Source organism: Atheta coriaria, unplaced genomic scaffold, assembly GCF_025399875.1.
Source record: "Atheta coriaria isolate IRGN ID8LTWV9N9 unplaced genomic scaffold, Caltech_Dcor_3.1 hic_scaffold_5_pilon, whole genome shotgun sequence".
Taxonomy (NCBI): domain Eukaryota; kingdom Metazoa; phylum Arthropoda; class Insecta; order Coleoptera; family Staphylinidae; genus Dalotia; species Dalotia coriaria.
This window is the reverse complement of record NW_027045447.1, coordinates 8,196,905-8,216,424: the sequence shown is the minus strand read 5'-3', so window position 1 is coordinate 8,216,424 and position 19,520 is coordinate 8,196,905. Positions and strand designations below refer to the sequence as shown.

The following is a 19,520-nucleotide window of genomic DNA, read 5'->3' as shown; positions in this document are numbered from 1 at the left end:
GTGGGCGAGTTCAGAGGCGCTCCTTGTGAGGTGTGCAGTGCGCTGGCAGGACCTCCTCGTTAACCGCCCGACATGTTGCCTAGTTAGCTGCGAGTTGCAAGCCACGACCACAGCGCAACACACCCAATGTATAAACATCCGCAAGTGACTCGGAATCTTAGATCTCGCACACCACCGCCGACCCAGCCCCTTCAAGGAACACAAGGAGTTCTTGCGTGAAATTTAACTAATGAACTAGTCGTGTCAAGATTTGATTAATCAACGCTAAACTTTATCAAATGCTTACAAAAATAAATATATTTTTCAATATGAATAGAAATTCATATCTTGATGTAATTTATTGTTGCTATTGACATATCGAAAAAAGTAATTAATATTTTTTCCGAGTTTACTTTTACGTTGGCCGTTATATTTATTTTTTCGGCCTTTGAGTCATTCGGTATTATTAATGCCTGCGTCGTTTAGTCACACACATGAAAAAAAGTTTTCTTTCGGACAAAAAAAAGCTGCGATGGCATTTCCTCTCCAGTGTGAATGTGAATGCGGGTAAATACAAATCGTATGTATGTGGTGTGTATTCGTGGCCGGGCTAAATGAATTGGCCGTTAATTATAAAAATGCCGTAATCAATCTTGACGCTCCGGACGCCCGACCCGTCCCGAAAACCGCCCCGGCTTCCAATCCAATCGGTCTCGGTCCTTTTTGTATCGCTTTTTTAATTAGAATTAAAGAAACGCGCCCAGTTACCGACACGTCAATGTGTTTACTCTTGCGTTGCCAGAAAACCAATGAAAGGAATTGCAAAAAATCTCGTTTTTGCTTATTTTCACAAATGTAATGAATTGATACAAAAATATATATAAAAATATATTTCTAGTTTCTTTAGATATGTCTAAAGCTCTAACCCTAACCCTCTTTGTTTTAAAATCAGTTTTTTTGCCTTTTTTTAAGGGTTGAAATGTGAATATGGAAACAATTTGCCATTCATCATCATTAATGGTCACGGGCTGTCGGTGGCACCGCACGAATCGGACACTGCCCTCCCCGAAACACATCCCTTAAAGGATATCATCCCCCTAAAATATGACGGACTGAAGGAGCATTTCATCATTGTGTCATTGACAAAACGAGCCGAAAAAAGTTTTTATTCATATTGAGGGTTCGAGAACGCATAATCAATCCATTAACAACCACCGCAACCCCTAAAAACATCTTTTAAACGGATTTAAGGGCTTTGCACATGAAATTTCCATCTTTAACAAAACAACCCTTATACAAAGTATTAAAACGCTCAAAAATTCCAAAGTTTTTGTCTTGTTACGCAAGTTTCTTGCTTTGGTCCGTGTTTTATATCAGTTTTATTGTTATAATCCATGTCTCATGTTGTTGTTATCATCGTGCGTGTGTGAAGTAGACAATCGTCTTGCAAGCGCCTAGTTTTACGAGCGCGCACATAAATTAATGACGTCTCAACATTGTCGCACGCACCACTCTCGTGGAGCACGCTCATAAATAATGCGCGCGTTTAAGGACGACGCGAGTCCTGGCGCATTCCTTGCTCCTTGGCGTAGTGATAACAATCGCGACATGCATAGTAATGACTTGAATTTCAGCAAAAACAACTTTTTCGAGCATTTAAACCTAAGCGGACTGCTTTAGGGATAATAACAGCACAATTTTAAAATCTTAAAAGGATAACAAAGTTTTGAAATAAACAACAGCGCGAGATTTATATAATTTAGGAATTTGTGGGTTGTCGATAAGTTTTAAAATTAGATTTGCATTTGTCAAGGACATTGTTTGCGTCCAACGCGGAGCGAAGATGCCCCGAAGACGTCGAGGACGTACGCAAACACGCGCCCGGCGCATTATTCGGGATAAAATAATTAATTCCAAGATAAGATAAATTAATTACATTAGGCTTCGGCGGCCCTACCTCCTCGAGGGATAGTGCGCGCTGCTTGTCTATGCGAGCTGATGAGGGGGTTGTGATGGGGAAGTGGAAAGAACATTTGCGTAGGCTATAAACGGCAATGTTACGACGCTCCAAGGAGGCACCGTGGTACACAGACAGGAAAAGTAAGACCAGAGTGCGCCCCTCGTCCTCCTTCAACCCTCCCTTAAGAAAAGGGGTTGTTTACCCTCCTTTGAATTATAGTAAGAAATCTAAAGTCAAAAATATTATTAACTCACTAAAAATTAAAAATATTCATAGTTGATCATTTAAAAGTAATTTTTAAAAACTACCCTTAAAATGCAAAAGAATGTTTTTTTTGTGAATTCAACTCAAGTCGAGTATCAAACTCTAGAGTATCAAACTTGAGGGTAGTTGATGCAGACGATGGCTGGTTGTTTGCCGATTTTGGTTTATTTAACACGAGGGTAGTTTCGCTCGGGGCGCTCGTGGTGCGCGCGCGCGCGCTCGATTTTAAAGCCAGAGTAATTAATCAAACATTAATCACGTGAAATGAGCTCGCACGCTCGACTGGCGACGACTACGACGACACGACCGGAGCGATCGAGCGCCCCAACAACGAGGGGGTGGCGTAGAGGTGGGTATTGCGCACACACGGCCTTCCGACACACAACCCCCGTATCGTTACACAACGCGCGCCGCCGTCGTTTAATTTACTGGCCGATTTAAAGCGTGACTGCGCGTTCCAGGGTGTAAGGAGTGCAGTTTTTTCTTTTTCAAGGTTGAAATAATGGTGGTCGGTACCACCCCAAGAGAAAATACAAAGTATATAAAATAACCTGTCTATAAAACTTGTTAATTTATTTTTTGGATTTTTTTACCCCCTGTATATGGAATTAATGTGACAGCTGTTAATCTAGTTCAGTTTACAATTTCGTCTAGTTAAAACAATCTGGAAGCAGCCGAAATGGAAACGAAACGACTGCAACGCGTAGAACTCCCCGGGCCTCATCGAGGGGGTTGGCTAGGTACGCAAGATTCATTAAGGCCGACTAATATATCATCCCTCAAGCGCGCGCCACCCGTGCACCTTTCGTGAACGACCCACACACCCCTCAATAACAACTCCCCGCCCATGTTGGACTATTTATAATTCTCAGTTTATGTTAAAAATGATTTTTTTTTTCAAATTAATTTACCGAAAGGAGAGAAAAAAACACTCAAAATGCTTTCCGCACGAATCGCCCAAAAATATTACGTTAATTAAAAGCGAAGAGGATCATCGACCACCGACCCGGACACAAATACAAATGAAAAGCGTGAAAAACGAGAAAAATGTTTCGGAAAAAAAGCCACACACAACTGGAGATTACGAATGTGTTTGTGGTGAATGAATAAAAAGCGAGAATAACGCTGGCGAGCGTTCGAGAAACGTACAAAAACGCGATTTGTCTAAATCTGACAGCTTAAAAGCATCATCCCGCGGGAGGCGACGCATAAAATATAACGAGCTGCCTAACCGCACCGCCGCGGGGTGAAAAAATCAATGGGAAGGTAGACAAAGTATGAAGAATTGAGTCAAATTCTTACATAAATTTTTTTAATCTTAGGATAGGTCAAGTTTTGCCCAAAATTTAAATTTTTACTCACCAATTCTTAGATTTTTACACCAAAAATATAGTTGATTAATTTCATCATGACTCACCTGTAACAAAGAAAAAATAAATAAATGAACATTACTTTATCTAATATTTATTATTTCATCCTTCAATAATCATTTTTCATTCGTGATGTTGTTGATAGTGATGAAATTCTGCCTCTGCAAAAGATTTTTTCCATCAGTTTTGTTTCTTTCTTCCAGACGCAGAAAATCAAGCAAAACTCATGAAAAATCACATCGCCGCTTCAATAGTAATGATGCGAGATCGGGACAACAATAAAACTAAATCTTGAATCTTGTGAAAAATAAGCGAGAATAAACACACACCGGAATGCGCGGAGAACACGACGTGCAGACAACAAAAACTTTTCTTTTTCGACTTTTTTCGATTCATTCACGTTTTTGCTTCTTTCTTTACTCTTGTCGTACGGGTTTATCTATAAATAATGAATGAATGAACAACAAGCGCTTGAAAAAGAAGCAATGATACAAAAATCAACACAGCAAAATGTTTGCCCGTAAAAGATTGATCAAATTAAGTGTTTACTATATTTATGTGTTGGATAACTCCACTGGAATCAAAAATAAAGCAGAAAAAATTCTTGTGTCTATGACTGCATTCGATGTCACTGCCAGCAACCCACTGTCCTTTGTAATCTCCCCTTGCCCCGTCACCCTGTTTGGTTTTCTCTAAGCTCGCAAAGCTCGAAAGCGCAGGACAACACAAAACGAGGAAAAGTTCATGGACCATTGTGCATCGGTCCAATTATAACCGGAACTAAAGCCCGGCGAGCGTCGGCATCGAAAAAAATTCATTCTCGAATCCTCTGAATATCCGCGCGCGCGCATCCTCAAGAAAAGAATGGGCATTTGAATTTGTAACATTAACCTTCCTAATGGAGAAGAAACTGCTGAAGAGTTTAAAAATCGAGAGGGCCCCGAGTCAAAAGCCTGAACAAAGGACTTTGTCCGTGGTCCTTTTTCGTCCTCTGCTTCGCCCTTGGAACAAAGGACGTTTAATTCAAATAATGCGTTTCCAGAGTTTTTCTTAGGGTAATGAAAATTCAATGAGATATCTACTCAAGCGTAACAAACAGAGCAGAAAAAAAAGTTTCAAAGTTCAATTGATTTTTCTTCATTATTGGAATTTTTCGATTTTTATTTAAATTTCTCAAATATAAATTTGTATATTTTAAAGCGGCGATGGCAGGGCGAGGGTTGCTTAATGCAAATGTCGAAGATGAAGAGTCGAAAACGCAAGGACGAACGCAATCACCGTAAAACAAATTGAATCCTCGAATAGGTGCGCCAGGAGCGCTCGCGATTTGCATATTAATTAATTTAAAGTGACGAATTTTCATATGCATACAAATAAGTAATTTATGCGGGAGGACTTGCAGCGAGCGAAGCGGAACTAACGCGCGAGTTAAACGTCAAGAAAACCCTCGAGGAAGAATATTACTATCTTTCGCACACCCCAACAAACACAACGTCAACACTTTGGATTTATTCATATCCATTGAAAATTATTTTCAAATTACGTTTATCAACAATTTCGAAATATGTGTATTGTTCTAGCAGGCAAGCAGCGATTGTTACAGGATAATAATGGAGAGGACAAAACAATAGTCATGAGGAAATTTTGCGTCGGAAAGGTAAATAAGGTAATAATGTGACGTTGAACCCGGGAGGAGGAAGTCCGGAAACGTAAAAGCGTCGTAAAAATAGAAAATAATACGCGCGCAGAACTGGGCGAGTGGAAAACGAGAAAATTGAAAGGACGACACGACGCACAACTCGGCAAGCGCAAAACGGAAACGAGCGTCGATTAGTTTTTACGATCATTACTACGCTTAGCGCATTATCTGCTGTATTATTTGATTATTAAATTAAACTAATGCACAAGTCATCAGGTTTTTTAGCAATTAAACAAAAATCAATTAAAAAAAGCAAAATTTTGCAAAAAAAAAAAATTTAAAACAATAAAAAAACATAATATGTATAATTGGTTGCATACTTAACTAATCCTACATTTTGTTCAGTAATTGTACCGCAACTCAAAAAATGTTCCAACTTTATGCCCTGGTTTTTTTCAATTGACCTTATTGTTGACCCGAGCGTTATAGTAAGTAAACAAGATAAAAATGACTTTATTGCAACGTTGTCTAAAATATTATCCTAGCGAATTCCTAGACTAGAGTCCTCCCGAACGAAAATTGAACTTTTCCCAAGGCGCTCGTAAAAGCGATCCTCATTTCGCCCGGCGCCGTGTGCGTCGACGATCTGATTCGATGGCTGCACAAGGGCTGTAATGTTTATATGACGCATAGGACCAGCGCGCAGGACGCAATATGGCAGGCGCGATAGGCAAGGCGCGAAATTAAGGCCTCAATAAATGCAAGATAAACGGGGAGCAAGGGATGTTTCCAAGCCGTCCCCGGACAAAATACGCACTACTGCCACAAACCACCCCCGGAGAAACATGAGCGCGCAGTATGCAGTTTTTAATCAGCGTTTGTATTAATTTCGCGTCGTTGACTTGCTACTTCCGAGTGGTAAGCATATGCAAAGGGGTGGGTAAACACGGGGTGTGCCGCGGCTTAATGCGCAACACTTGTGATTATTTCTTTGCGAAGGGTGCCATCAAGAGTGTGTACATCTTGGATTTGTACAAGTCACGATAGAAATTAGTTTTAATCATCTCTCATGCAAAAAAATTAACCCCTCAAGAAAATACCGAAAAATAGTACATTAAGTATAAAGTACGCTAAACAGTACTTTAACAACGTATAGCTTACGCTATTTTTTCTATTTCCACTTTATTTACACATTGAGATTTGTGTTCTTATACTTTTATATTGTGAAACTTCAAACTAAAACTCTCAAAATTACTTTAGTCACTGCATTGGCCGTCCGTAATTAAAGTACCACTTTTTGTGCCTCAAAACCGTGGACTGTGGTAAAACTGGCGCATTAAAAGTGGTAGCAAAGTAAAAAACATTATTCCCGCATAAAAAAACTAAAATTTATTTGCACATGTTGCACAATATAATTTATTGTAACTAGTTGTTAGTCCTTGAAATGTCCTGCAGTGTTATACATAATTCAACAAGAGTATTCAACATAAATAATGCATTAATTGAGCGGATGTTAATGGATGTTCACAATATACAAGAACTATTCATGAGGCGATGAAGGATGATACAAGGATAACCGGAAGGACAAATCAGAGGACACTATGAAACATTACACCACTATCTGGGGCTCTAACTGAGTCAATTTGTAATTGAATTAGTTATAACTTAACGTGTGTCACTCGTAGGTATAATGTCACAGGTCTAGAAATTCAAATTCACTTGAAAACATTAAGTAACACATCTTACCTACTCATATATTCATATGACGACAAAATGTCAGTGTTTAGCGATAAATAAAATATAAACTAAAATTCTTTCGCAAAGTATACTGCAAAATAGCAAATTATCCTCATTTAATAAAACATAGCACAATCGGTAATCGCATAGCTGGACGAGAGACGATGTGACGCAATGTTGTATGCCTGAATATGTTGTAATAATGCAAATTTGTTATTACGACGACAGCGCTGTGGGGGCGGCACAATGAAAATTTCATATATTGCATTTTGCGGCGACTCCCGCTCGCATCGGCGCAAAATTGCCATCGTTAATGAGCAAATTCTATTATTCATTGCCATGCAAGCGTTCGCACAAACGATGGCCGCGCGCAAATAGAAAATGCAAAAGCACGAAACAAAATTACATTCCGGATTGATTGTGTCGCATTTAATCTACTAGGTGCATTCTGTATTGATTTTCGCAGTAATTTTAACTGGGTTATATTAAGTTACAAATATTCATTTTGAATATTTTGCGGTCAAATATTTTCAACTAAAAAATATTAAAATTCACCCGAAATGCTTCAATTATTACTCTTAAATTGAGCGTGTTGGCTTACAGGATGTGTTCCTAATTAATACATAACCCGCACAAAGCAAAACCAAAAAAATTACACACAGGAAAAAAATAAACAAACAAAAGCAAGCAAAACAATAAACACAAGCGTTTTTACCCGAAAACACAAATAATTACGTACATTACACGTTATGTTATTATATCCTTAACATCCTTAATCGCATGACGTGCCAAACAAACAAAAAACACAATACGCAATCAGAATTCCCCAGAAAAAAATCAAATACAAATCGAAATAAAGATTACATGTTAAAAATTTTATGTTATCCTTTATTCTTTGAATTTCCTGCTTTTATCACGTGAATGTCCGCCGCTATTCAAAACCGCGTTGATTGTCTGTTATCGTTTTGTGGCGGTGAAAATATTTCGCGGTGCGCACAAACGGAAAACCCAACTGGAAATGAACATGGCGACATCTTTAGTGGAAATCTAAAAGTCCATTATTGCCATCATCAGCCATCAACTTTTACAGCCGTCATATTTTCTAGTTTGTTACCTTCTTTTTACACCTATGGCATCGCGCAACGCACACATTTTCTGGACTTTTATTGAGTGTTACATTTTCGTTTTTATTTTTTTGCTTTATGTTTATGCTCGGGGCTCGAATGTGCGCGTGCTGGCATGTTATACACAATATATATTGCTTTACGTTTTAAAAAATTTTACAAACACAATAACATCAACAATGGAAACATATTACCGGATGAAATTACACCTTGGTATAATAAGAGCAATTTCGTAAATATTGCCATCGTCTGTTCGTTATTAGATTGCGACATGGTCGGAACCGAATCGCGCAGGAATGTGTACGTGTGGCGCGACAACGATTATGAGCGTTGTTTAGACGCAGTCGCCGTCTGAATTGTCCTGCAGGACCTGCTTGACTAGCAAAGTTGGTTGGCCAGAACATTCGCTTCATTCTCTCGCTTGTCCTGCTCGTTTTGCAACCTGAAGTACCACGAAGGGCCGTTTCGTGGTAGTGGCAGGGCTTGGGGTCCTGGGGGCGGCTGGGAATCAGGTGCTTTGAGTCAGGAGTTAGTGTTATTGCTTCTGTCTGCGCTCGGGCAGCAAGAAGACGTGGTAGGAAACAACAAAACTAACAATACAACTAATATAACCATGTTTAGACGTTGAAATTTCAAAATTTGGAAAATTATTTTATTTTTACACCAGAAATTAATTCTGTAATCTTTAAAAGCAATATAAATAAAAACGGGACCCAAAAACAAGTTTTTTAACCTTTGTAAAATGTATATCTTTTGTGTCGAGGTTATCCCTCGGGAGTAGTTTAGATACCACGTAGCAGGACCTCAATGTACACTAATGTTTCCATCCTTATTTTTCGTGTTTTGCAAAACTTTATACATTGTAACCTTTTTTCGACATAAAAATTCACTGTTCGGTTTTATTTGTAATAAAATTTTGATAATAACGTCAATAAAATATAACCATTACTAAAATTAGTAAACGCTGTGCGTTATTCGTTATCTTCGGCATGATGGCGACGATCATTATTCGCGGCACGAAATAAATTTTCGAATTTTCGTAATTTAATTCGTCCGGCCGGAACAAACACAGCGAGGCGAGTTTGTTCCCGCATCGCAATAAGGCTTAGCAATAATAATAACGGTCGCTTCATTCGATTATCTCGTGCGTGCGGGCCGGCTGCGAGCCGAAACAATTAATTGTGCATGACGTATTATAATTCCGATATCCTGCCAACACGGCGCAATTCTTCTCTAATCCTGCGAAATGCTTGCAGCTATATATGTGCAAATTGTAAAATCGTGTACGCGCGCTGCAATTAGAAATTTCTCGATTTCGCTACAAAATTAATTGCTGTACTAATCAAAACTGGTATCGGTTACAATCAGCTCACACTTATCCCTCAAAAGTAATTTCTCCATCATTATTCCCGATATAGATTTAATAAAGTATAGTATTCTAATGTGGCATAATGTGTAATATGCGATAATTGTGTTGTCAGCACGCTTGTTGGCTTTTTTCTTGTGGTTTTCAGTGCGTAATTGACGTTTTCCTGTATGATTTTTGCATTAAGTTTGTCACACTAGAAACCGCGTGCAAAAAATAATCGGCGTGCGCTGATTGCCACCCCCGTGGAGGCGGGACACGTTGGCTAGGGGGCTAGGCAGCGTTAATATTTATAATTCAAGCGTTTGGTGGCGTTTATTCACCTTTAACACGCAACGCTTTCCATAACAATAAAATCAGCGCGCGAAATATAAAATATCACCTGAGAACGCCTCATAACGACCGCTTTTCACCGGTTTTATCCACTGTTTGCATGGTTTCAGCGAGATTAGAAGGCGCAACATTCGAAAAAGGTGTGGCAAGTCTACCAAGTAATAAAGAAAAACCTACTTTTACTAAAACATTTGCTATATTTTTAGTTTTAATACTAGTTTTTGTAAATATTATTTGAATATTTCTAAAGATGTAATAGCTGTGCTCATCCTGTGGACGTATAACATAAATGCAAATTACGCAAACAAACTGACGCTGCCAGTGGCGGTGTGCGCGCTGCTGCCGGGATGTGAATTATACGAGTGCGGATTGTTTACACGCGCGGCCATAATAATAATGCCACTCTGTCTCACGGTTACCCTTGCGCTGGCAGCCGGAGAGTATCGTAATGTATCTATACGTGCTTCGATCGCAAATAATGACGAAAATTGATATTAATGTGTTTGCCTACTGGAGTATAACTAATCCACAAACTGAGCTTACGTATACATCAGGAAGTATCGACGTTTAAAGTTAATTTGATGTTTTAATAGAGTTTCCACACAATAAATAACCTACAATTTTTTTAAAGTGTACATTTGGTTGCATATAAAATCTTCTATGTTCGGTACTTATACTGCAACTCAAATTATGACTTTAAATAATTTTAAAAAATGAATGCAGAATTTAAGTTTTTATGACGGCGGCTATACTTTAAGTTTATTTTTAGGTGTCTGATTTGGTGCAATTTTCGGCAAGGCGCAAATGAAGAAATATGAAAGACATAAAGTCACCACTAACGACTTCCTTCTCAGGAAGGTAGTCCTACGAGTTTTCTTCCACCCTCTCTTTCGGGAGACGTTAACAGAAAAAGAAAGAACATGCACAATAAGCACGCACGTCGTAAAGCAAGTCAAACGAGCGCGCAGCTCGCAAACAAAACACAAACGAACGCGTAGGAGGCAAAAATAAAGAAACATTTTCCTTTTCGCAACTTTATCAATAAACATACTGTATAATGCCATCACGCGATGCTTTAAATAATTTCTCCGCGTTTATAAATAAATATTTTCTAAAAATATCTTTAATAATGCCAAGAGAATGTTTTTATTGGATTTATTTTTGTTTCTTTGAAGGATCAAGGACTTTGGCTTTGTACAAGTTTGCTCGTAGTGATTCATCGGTTAATTGCGATGCATTCGCGTCGGGACAAGCGCATCCAAACAATGGAGACGCCCAGAAACTCAGACACCGACCTGAGGATTCCTAAAGGAATCCGGCTAGGAAACAGGGGTAAATCAGGAGGATTTGAATCGTAGATAAACAACTGATCATCCGATCAGTCCCCTTTCATGCCATTGTTTATTGTCCACCTAATTTGAGTCCATTTCATCCGTGATAGTAAATTTAATCAACAAAACATCAAATGAAACCAATTTTTTCAGATTTTTAGATTTTTTCTTGCTTCAATGACATTTTACGGACTTTCTGCATAATGCACAAATCATCCCCCAGCGCTGTCGACAGTTTTCGACCAGTTTCTTTCATTTTTTATTAGATTAGACGTGCGTATCGTTTGGTCCGCCCTTGAGGGGCTGCAATCTATCCTTCTGCGCTCTCTGACGATAATAAATGATTCCGGGAGCCCTTCACTTTTTTATTCGTCAGTTCACGGCTAGCTAATAGGATGTGCATCGCCGGGAAAGCGCACCGATAACCAGTCTCAAGTCCGGTTTATCGCCGACTACGCAATGCGATAAGGACAGGGTGCGCGAGAGGACATCGGGGAGGTGTAACCGTGTCTTAGTTTCGGTTGTACGCTGACGGAAGGACGATTTTCAGCGGAGGTTGTTAATGGTTTCGAAACACGAGCGCGCACGAGGCAAAATTTAAGGGTGTACAGTTGATAGGATTTAAAGGACGCAATTTATAGTTGCAGATAGTTTGATGAGTTTTACTATGTGACGAAAAGTTCAATTAAAAGTGATTCATCGATGTTGCATGGATTTTTAGATGAAAATTTACATTTTTATCAAGTTTACTATCAAATTACAGTAGCTTCCTAAAGGAGTTTTACTTTTGAATAAACTACATCCTTTTTAGAATAATAATTCTCTATTAAAATGTTTTTAAACCATAATTCTATCTTTTATAGTTCTTTAATATTTTATGATTTTGTAAAAAAGTCATATTTTTAATTTTTATTAAATTAACAAAAACCTCAACTTTAAAACAAAATTAAAGGCACATCTATGATATTTTTTCTCAATATAAAAGATGATTCAATTTAATTCTCTATCAATTCTTATCAATTAAATTCGGATTTATAATTTTTTCACTTTTTTGTTCATTTTTAAAGAATAAATTTCATATTTTCACCACAACTAAACATATCTTTACCCAACCCATAATTAAATCCTTCTCTAATTTATTAAATTTGCTATTTTTCTACCTGACATACCCTGTGGGTTATCTTGTAATTTGTAATTTTAATTAATTTCAACTCACCTTGCGAACTCATCACGTTGTCGTTGGGGCATGTGTCTCCGTTTGCGTGTACTAGAGTCCTTCCGAATCACCGACGCACTTACACATCCGCCGTGGCGGTTCGCCAGTCACCTGAAAACAACAACAAACTCAGTCGGAGCCGAAGAGATTCATTAATTACCGGCGTGACGTCGTCGCCATCATCCATCATTCATCATCCCCGGCGAGATTCGCTTATTAGTCGCTAGTCACCGCATTTTTTAAATAATAAATTAGCTTTGCGCAACCGAACGTCGACGAACTCGGTATCGCCTAACGCGGGGGCGGCCGATGGGCGGGCGGGTGGAATGTCGCAATGTCAAAATTGTGGAGGCGCCAGGGAAACACAATTATTAAGCGATGTGGCGGAAAGTAACACAGAGTGGACTAACGAGATTTGGGATACTTTGATTTTATCATTAATCATTGATTACGATAATCATTAAGTAGATGATTTTAATATTTAATTTTTTTACTTAAAAACGGCACAGATTCTAATGAAAAACAGATATTATTAAAATTTTGATTGGGTTTGGCAGGAAATTAAATTTCCTAACAAATATTATTCAAATATTTAATGAAAATCATCCGGTTTTGTGTAAAATTCAAGTTAAAAAACATACAAATGAAAATTTATGTATTCTCGATTTTTTTTATTCGCAATTATTTTTAGATTTTGTGGCTTTATCATGTTTATTCCTTTTGCTACATAAAATACTAGAATTAAAATTTATCCCTCTATAAATTGCCGCAAACTGCACTCTGATAAACTAAAAAGTTTTTGTGTTATAGCGCTTCAAAGTAAAAAAAAGCGCAAAAAAAAATTCCCACTGCCAAAATATTGCCATTATATCGCTTTTAGAGTATACCACCAGTCATACAGCGTTGATTGCTTTGCAAGCGCACACACTTTGAAGGTTATGATATGTGGTAGCGGCGGCAGCGGCAACAACGCGCACAGTTTAACTGACTATATGTGTCAAAGATTAAATTCGTCGAGTGCGTAACACATAATAAATCAACGGCTTTATGGCTCATACAGCCGTTCATATTGCAAAATCCACGCTAGTTAAAAGCGCCGGTTGAATGGAGGCGGCAAATCGATGGCCCGCCGGCCCCGAAATTAACCCGTGAGTTTATTTATTTACGATTTCAGATGCGTATGCGTATGCATAAAACATAAACAATTCTTATTATGCCGAAAAATGGTGGTCGTGGTCAACTATCGATTGCCGCCCCCCAAGCTACCACTCTGGTAAATTTATTGGGCTGTTTAATGTAGTGTTTTTTTCGGTTTTTATTTTTGGGTTGTGCCTGTAGTGTGTATGGAGATGAGGCAGCAATCTGCAGGGACCAGTAATTCATCCAGTTAAGCCACCGCCGCTGCCGGCGCCGAGCGATGGGCAGATGCGGGACCAGAATAAGCGGATATCCGGTCGGCCGTGACCGTTACGCGCGGCGGCGCGGCTCTGGCCATTGATTGGCATCGGATCGCGTCAATTTGGACCATTGGGACATTAATAATGCACCCCCGGTGGCGCGCCCAGGCCCGTCCCCCGGCAACCGCCTCCGCGCCGGCAAAATCCAGCTCGACACTGTGTGTGCGCAATTATTTACAAGAAACCGCACGAATTACGACACCAAAACCGAACCAAGGCCAAATTAAGGTTCTGCTTTGAACACCTCTAAACAACCCTTATCAATGAGATTATTTTGGTATCTTATATGTTTATTATGCTGAATTTAATGCTTTATCATAATCTTCAAACAAAATTTAATTATAGAAATTATTTTAGGAGTTATCACAGAAAATCCACACAAAACCAAAGAAAATTATTGTTAATCAAAATAATTAGCATCAAATTAAACATACTAAAACTAACCATAAAACTTTCAAATAAATTTAAACAATAAGGTTTGGTAATTAATTCAATAAAACCAGAAAAAACGAGGTTAATTGACTCAAATCCCAATTGAAATTAATCAAAACACTTTGTATAGCCCCAGATAATCCCATTACGAGAACATAATTTACTAAACAAGAGATAGATGGGCGGTGCCAACGACAAGAGACAGTGCAGTCGATCCCAGCGGACCTTGGCCGCCGCCGCCGCTCCCGCAATGTCGAACTTTAATTAAAGCAAATAAATAACCATTTAATAACAATCAATTTCGGTCTAGTACAGTCAAATTGTGTTTAATTACAGTAAAAAATCATCCATTAAAAAATAAACATATACAGAGTGTTACATATAAATTTATTTTAATATCGGATTATGTTTTACTGTTTACTCAGATTTATCTACCAAAGAACAAATTAATTAATTAAATTCAATCGTCGTGCATTTAGGATTACGTGTTTGTGCATGCGGTGCACGCGCGTTAAATTTTCTTAAACCGGCGGCCGCCACCCCTAATTCAAATACTAATAAATTACCGCCTCGTTAAGACCCTTTTACGCGCTCGCCTTGCGCCTTGCTCGCCGCTTGTTTGCTTACATATTTGCCAGGATTCGTATATATTTGTGTGTTTGCCTTATATATCACGCTCATAATGTCCACCGCCGGCGGGGGCGGCGGGCGCTAAGCAGATCGCCGGAGAATTTCGCTGGGAATTTCATTACACGAGCGTGCGCATGTATATTACGCGTCGCGTTATTAGTTTTATGCCGCGTGAGGTCCGAACTGCAACAAATTGGCCGAAATTATGCCCCCGGCTGCTAGCTGGACGGGGATGGGACGCGACCAACAAGTCCGTAACTTTATATATAATTTCGGGTGGTGCGGATGCGGCGAGAATGCGAGAGGGAGAAGAATGTGTGGTCAAGTGCAAGGCCCTCGTAATGCACTAATATGTTGCTCGCTTCGGTGGACGAGCATGTGTCTCGAGAATTACTAATTGTAATTAATTTTAACCGCTGCAATCAGTTTGGAATTATATCTTACAAAGGAAATATCAATTGCAATTTCAAACTTAAATATTCATATCAAGAATATTACTGAAACACTCGGTATATATCTTATTGTAAAGGGAATTTAATGCATTATTATTTAAATAAATAATTAGTGTATTATGGTAATTATTTTGGGAGTTATTAATTATTTTGACGTAATTTTGTGAAACATTACAACAATTTTCTCATTTCAAGCTTAAATATTGATATGTTGAGTAATTTGTATACCATCTATAATTATCTCAAAATAATGAGAATTTAATGTACTTTAACGTAAAAAAATAATATCAACAAAATTAAATTTACCTTACGAGATATTTATAACTTTTTCAGCCAAATACAAAGTAAATTACTTTTATGAAAAATTTTTTTCACTTCAATGTTATTTTTTTATATCTAAAAAATAGCCTACACACCCAATATATATTTTATTATAAACCCAATTATATTTACCTAAAAATAAGCTGAAAATAATTGCAACAATGTATTTTTTTCAGACGCAATGAAAAATTTCGCAGCCAATTTCATAAAAATAAAAACCAAACAGAAAAAAATTAACAAAAGCTTAATAAAATGTAATGAATGTACCTAAATAATATTAAAATATTCTGTAAAATATATCACGTACATAGTTCCTAACCACCGAAATACGTGACATACGCGCAATTAAAATCTGAGTGCAGAAATTATCGATTAGCAATTTGGGTGCGCTCGCACGTTTGCGCCGGATTTTTTGCGCGCGCCCGCAATGAGTGGTAGCATAATACTATAAAAAATTGAGTAATAAGTTACAATAACCATTACGGGGTGTATGGGGTTCGTGGCGGGGGCGGCGCGCGCAAACGGCGGCCGTAACTCGCGCCGCTAACTCCACCACTTCTTGTCTCTCGTCTCTCGCGTCCGGGACTTTCCGGACCTTCCTCGCCGCCTGCAGGCTCCTCGCTGCCATGCTTGCTAATGCTAAGTATATAACTTTATTAACCGAGCGTCGCGAACGTGTCGTGAATCAGAACGGCACCCATTTTCTCATTTCAGCCGAAAGGCGGAGAGGAAAAGTGTGCTAGGAAATATAATATACCGAGTGATACTAAATAAACTCTCATAAATGTTTGTGATGATATTTTTGTATTTTATAGTTTTATACTTTCACTGTCATTCGCATTGTAACTGATTTCGCATTATTTTTTTATTAAAAGTAATTGGAAATTTTTGATTGCGATTTTAAACGTTCGTAAATACGTACGTAAATATAGAAAATGTGTGCGGCTGATTGAAATTAATCAAAACGGCATATACAGCGAGCGCGAGCGTCGTGTGTTTGAGTTTTAATATTTCGGCCGCATGCAGAAAATTACGCTCGCAACAATGAACACAAGCGAGACAACGAGCGATGATTGCAGGATTGCCGGACAATATCAAATGGTATTAATTTTTGATGCGACATTTTTCAGCGCACGCTGCACAATTAAAAACAAATCGATTTTTATGTCCTTCAACTAATAAATTCAAACAAAACGTGTTCGTGATTTAAATTTTAATTATTTTTCTGCGTTTAAAAATGTACCATCTAGGAACTTTCAGTTTAAACCGGAAGTCAACGTCTGGCGTTGCAACGTAATGGCGGAGGAGCCCCGGCAAGCCGGAGGCGGGTACGACTCGCGAATCTCTCCAGACGCACTCGGGACGCGTCTCTAGGGCCATCGGCGAAGCTTTTCATGCTTTTCAGCGATACTCGTACAATGCGTCGCATGCAAAACGTGCAAAGCGCTCCCGGTTGCCGAGAATGCACACACGGCGCGCGGCCAGCAGCCCACTTCTAAAGATAAAATTCGCTACTTTTTGCATTCAACGTGTGCAACAATACCGACGTTAGAAAGCGATTTAAAATGTTTCGAAACCCAGCCAAAACCATTGATGCCATCTGGCGGACAATAGATGACTGCCGGAATATTTTCAATGATGTTGCAAAATATGTGTAACGGTGGAGAGATAGGCAGACGATCGATAAACGCAATTTATCCTCTTGTTTTCGCGCAAAGAGTTAAGTAATCTTCGGGATGCTAGATAAACATTTCAGCGCGCCATTCGTCTCGACTCGTCGTGGTGCGCGTTTTCTACGCTCTCAGGCTTTGTTTACCCAGCGCGCGCAGAAGCCACAATCACACCGAAGCGAAGCGAACCATCAGGCAAGGCATCTCTCCACCATCAGTAACATATGCGAATCCTTTTCCTCGACACGGCGCGTTCAAACCCTTCTCAACAACGCGAACGCCGCAGCAAGACGTCAACAAAATCAAGCTGTATGCCGAGGATAAATTCACGCTGGGAAAACTTAAGAAAAGCAAGTAAAACGAACGAAAACAAAAAGAAATCAACCGGCGGGGTCCAAGTAAGAGAGTGAGTGGGAGTGTGTAAGCGCGGAAGTCGAGGAAACGTTTTTCTATTTTAACTAAATTTGCTGTTTGGATGGCGGCGCAGTCCTTTAGGATGCGTCGCTTGTCATCCTCATCTGGTCTCGTGTTTTTCTTCTTAACTGCTTTTTCGCGGACGACGACAACAAACAAACGCTCGCGCACAAACAAAGGAATAAAATAAAGAAAGCAGGCCGGGGCGCGCAGAAGGCGCGCGCGTTTTTAAACAATGATATCGCAGGCATGTCAGCGCGTATCACGCGGATGTCGCGCGGGTTGTCACAAACAGCGGAAAGCTTTTGTTTAAAAACGACATCAGAAAAATGTAAAAACAATTCTTAGAATATATGAGCCGTTTATTTTGAAAGTGACCTAACTCCGTTTTTCAATTTTTTGCCGGTTACCATGGTTACATGTACAACTTCATGTTATTTATCAGTGACGCACTTCAGATTGCTTATATTCAGAGAAAATACGGTACATTTTTTACACATAGGTTTTCCGAATTAATTGAATAACTGACCCGTGTGGTTTGAAAGTGGCCTAACTCCATTTATAGTTACATCAAGGTATTTACTATTGATAATGTCGGAAAGCAGCGATGAAGGTAATTTCAATTAATTAGTATTTACAAGTCCACCTCATTTTTGGGACAATTGCGTTAGTTAATTAACCTGTACGTTTAATTAATATAAAACTTAAAATTTACTATCAAATTATAGAAATTATTGCACCCATGAGGAAGAACCGAAGAAGACCACTTAGTTCAGATAGGGAAAAAGATATAGTAATTAATACCTATTTAAAAAAAAGCGAATAAGAAAAAGAGTTATAAAACAATATTCCTCGTCAGAGGATGAAGATTCAAATAACAATGGAGAAAAGATTGATGCACCATATATCCAAAAAGTGCGAAAGATAAAACGGAATTCAGGAAAAAGATATTGTAGTTAAACCGGAAGTATTGTTCATGAAAAAAATTTCGAAAACAAAGATTGTGGTTGTCGGAATGCGTGCACAAAAAATTATAATGAAGAAGAAAGAAAGAATATTTTTAAGAAGTTTTGGGGTTTGGCAGATTTTGACAAACAAAATGTATTACTTCACGAAGCTGTCTGTGAAACGAAGACGTTTTTTTTCTTCAATTTGAAACATCTTAAATTATGTTGAATGGACTTGGGCATTTTCAAATTTTATAATGAATCTGGCTGTTAATTTTGAAAGTGGCCCAACTCCATTCTTGATAAGGAAACGCACGTTATTTACTTAATAATTGCCACTATTTTAACAGGAACTTTAAATTTAACATCCTAAGATACGCTTAAGCAGTATGACTCCTTTGTATCTTATACGTATATTTTTAAATTCATTGAAACGCAAAACTTTCAATATCTCGATTTGAAGATAAATGGAGTTAGGCCACTTTCAAAATAAGCGGCTCATATACCAAAACCATAACAACTCATGTTATATATATATATTGTAAAAATACAGAAATGCATAAATAACTTCAGAGCTATTCAACACCAGATGGCGCTGTAAGTATTTTAAATCAATTTTAAATAATTTGTTGTTTAACAAAAGAAATTTAAAACGATTTTAAATACTTTTTTCTATCAAAATAATAAAAATTTACTTTATGCATTGGAAAAATATATAAATAAATAAATAAATTTAGAGCTACTCAACACCAGATGGCGCATGAGGCAAAAACATATAAATATTTCAAATCAATTCCAATTTTACCTGCTGTTGAACAAAAACCGTCCCTAAATACTTTTTGGGGCGTTGGCCCAGATTTATACCCTCAGAGGGCAGA

At 38.3% G+C, this 19,520-nt stretch overlaps 1 protein-coding gene and 1 long non-coding RNA gene across 7 annotated transcripts in view; one reads left to right on the top strand and one right to left on the bottom strand.

The window, feature by feature from the left end:
* The window catches only part of Ten-m (teneurin transmembrane protein Ten-m), a 196,895-nt gene that overhangs the window by 69,759 nt on the left and 107,616 nt on the right, over positions 1 to 19,520 (bottom strand). For all 6 annotated transcript variants that reach the window (XM_065303818.1, XM_065303816.1, XM_065303819.1 and 3 more), the window contains exon 2: positions 12,320 to 12,430. In XM_065303818.1, the coding sequence (XP_065159890.1) occupies positions 12,320 to 12,332 (13 nt within the window). In that variant the 5' untranslated portion in view covers positions 12,333 to 12,430. The remainder of the gene's footprint in view (positions 1 to 12,319; positions 12,431 to 19,520) is intronic.
* Positions 18,051 to 18,736, top strand: LOC135791988 (uncharacterized). The gene is made up of 2 exons (XR_010548174.1): positions 18,051 to 18,308; positions 18,424 to 18,736. It is a non-coding gene; the product is annotated as an uncharacterized lncRNA (long non-coding RNA).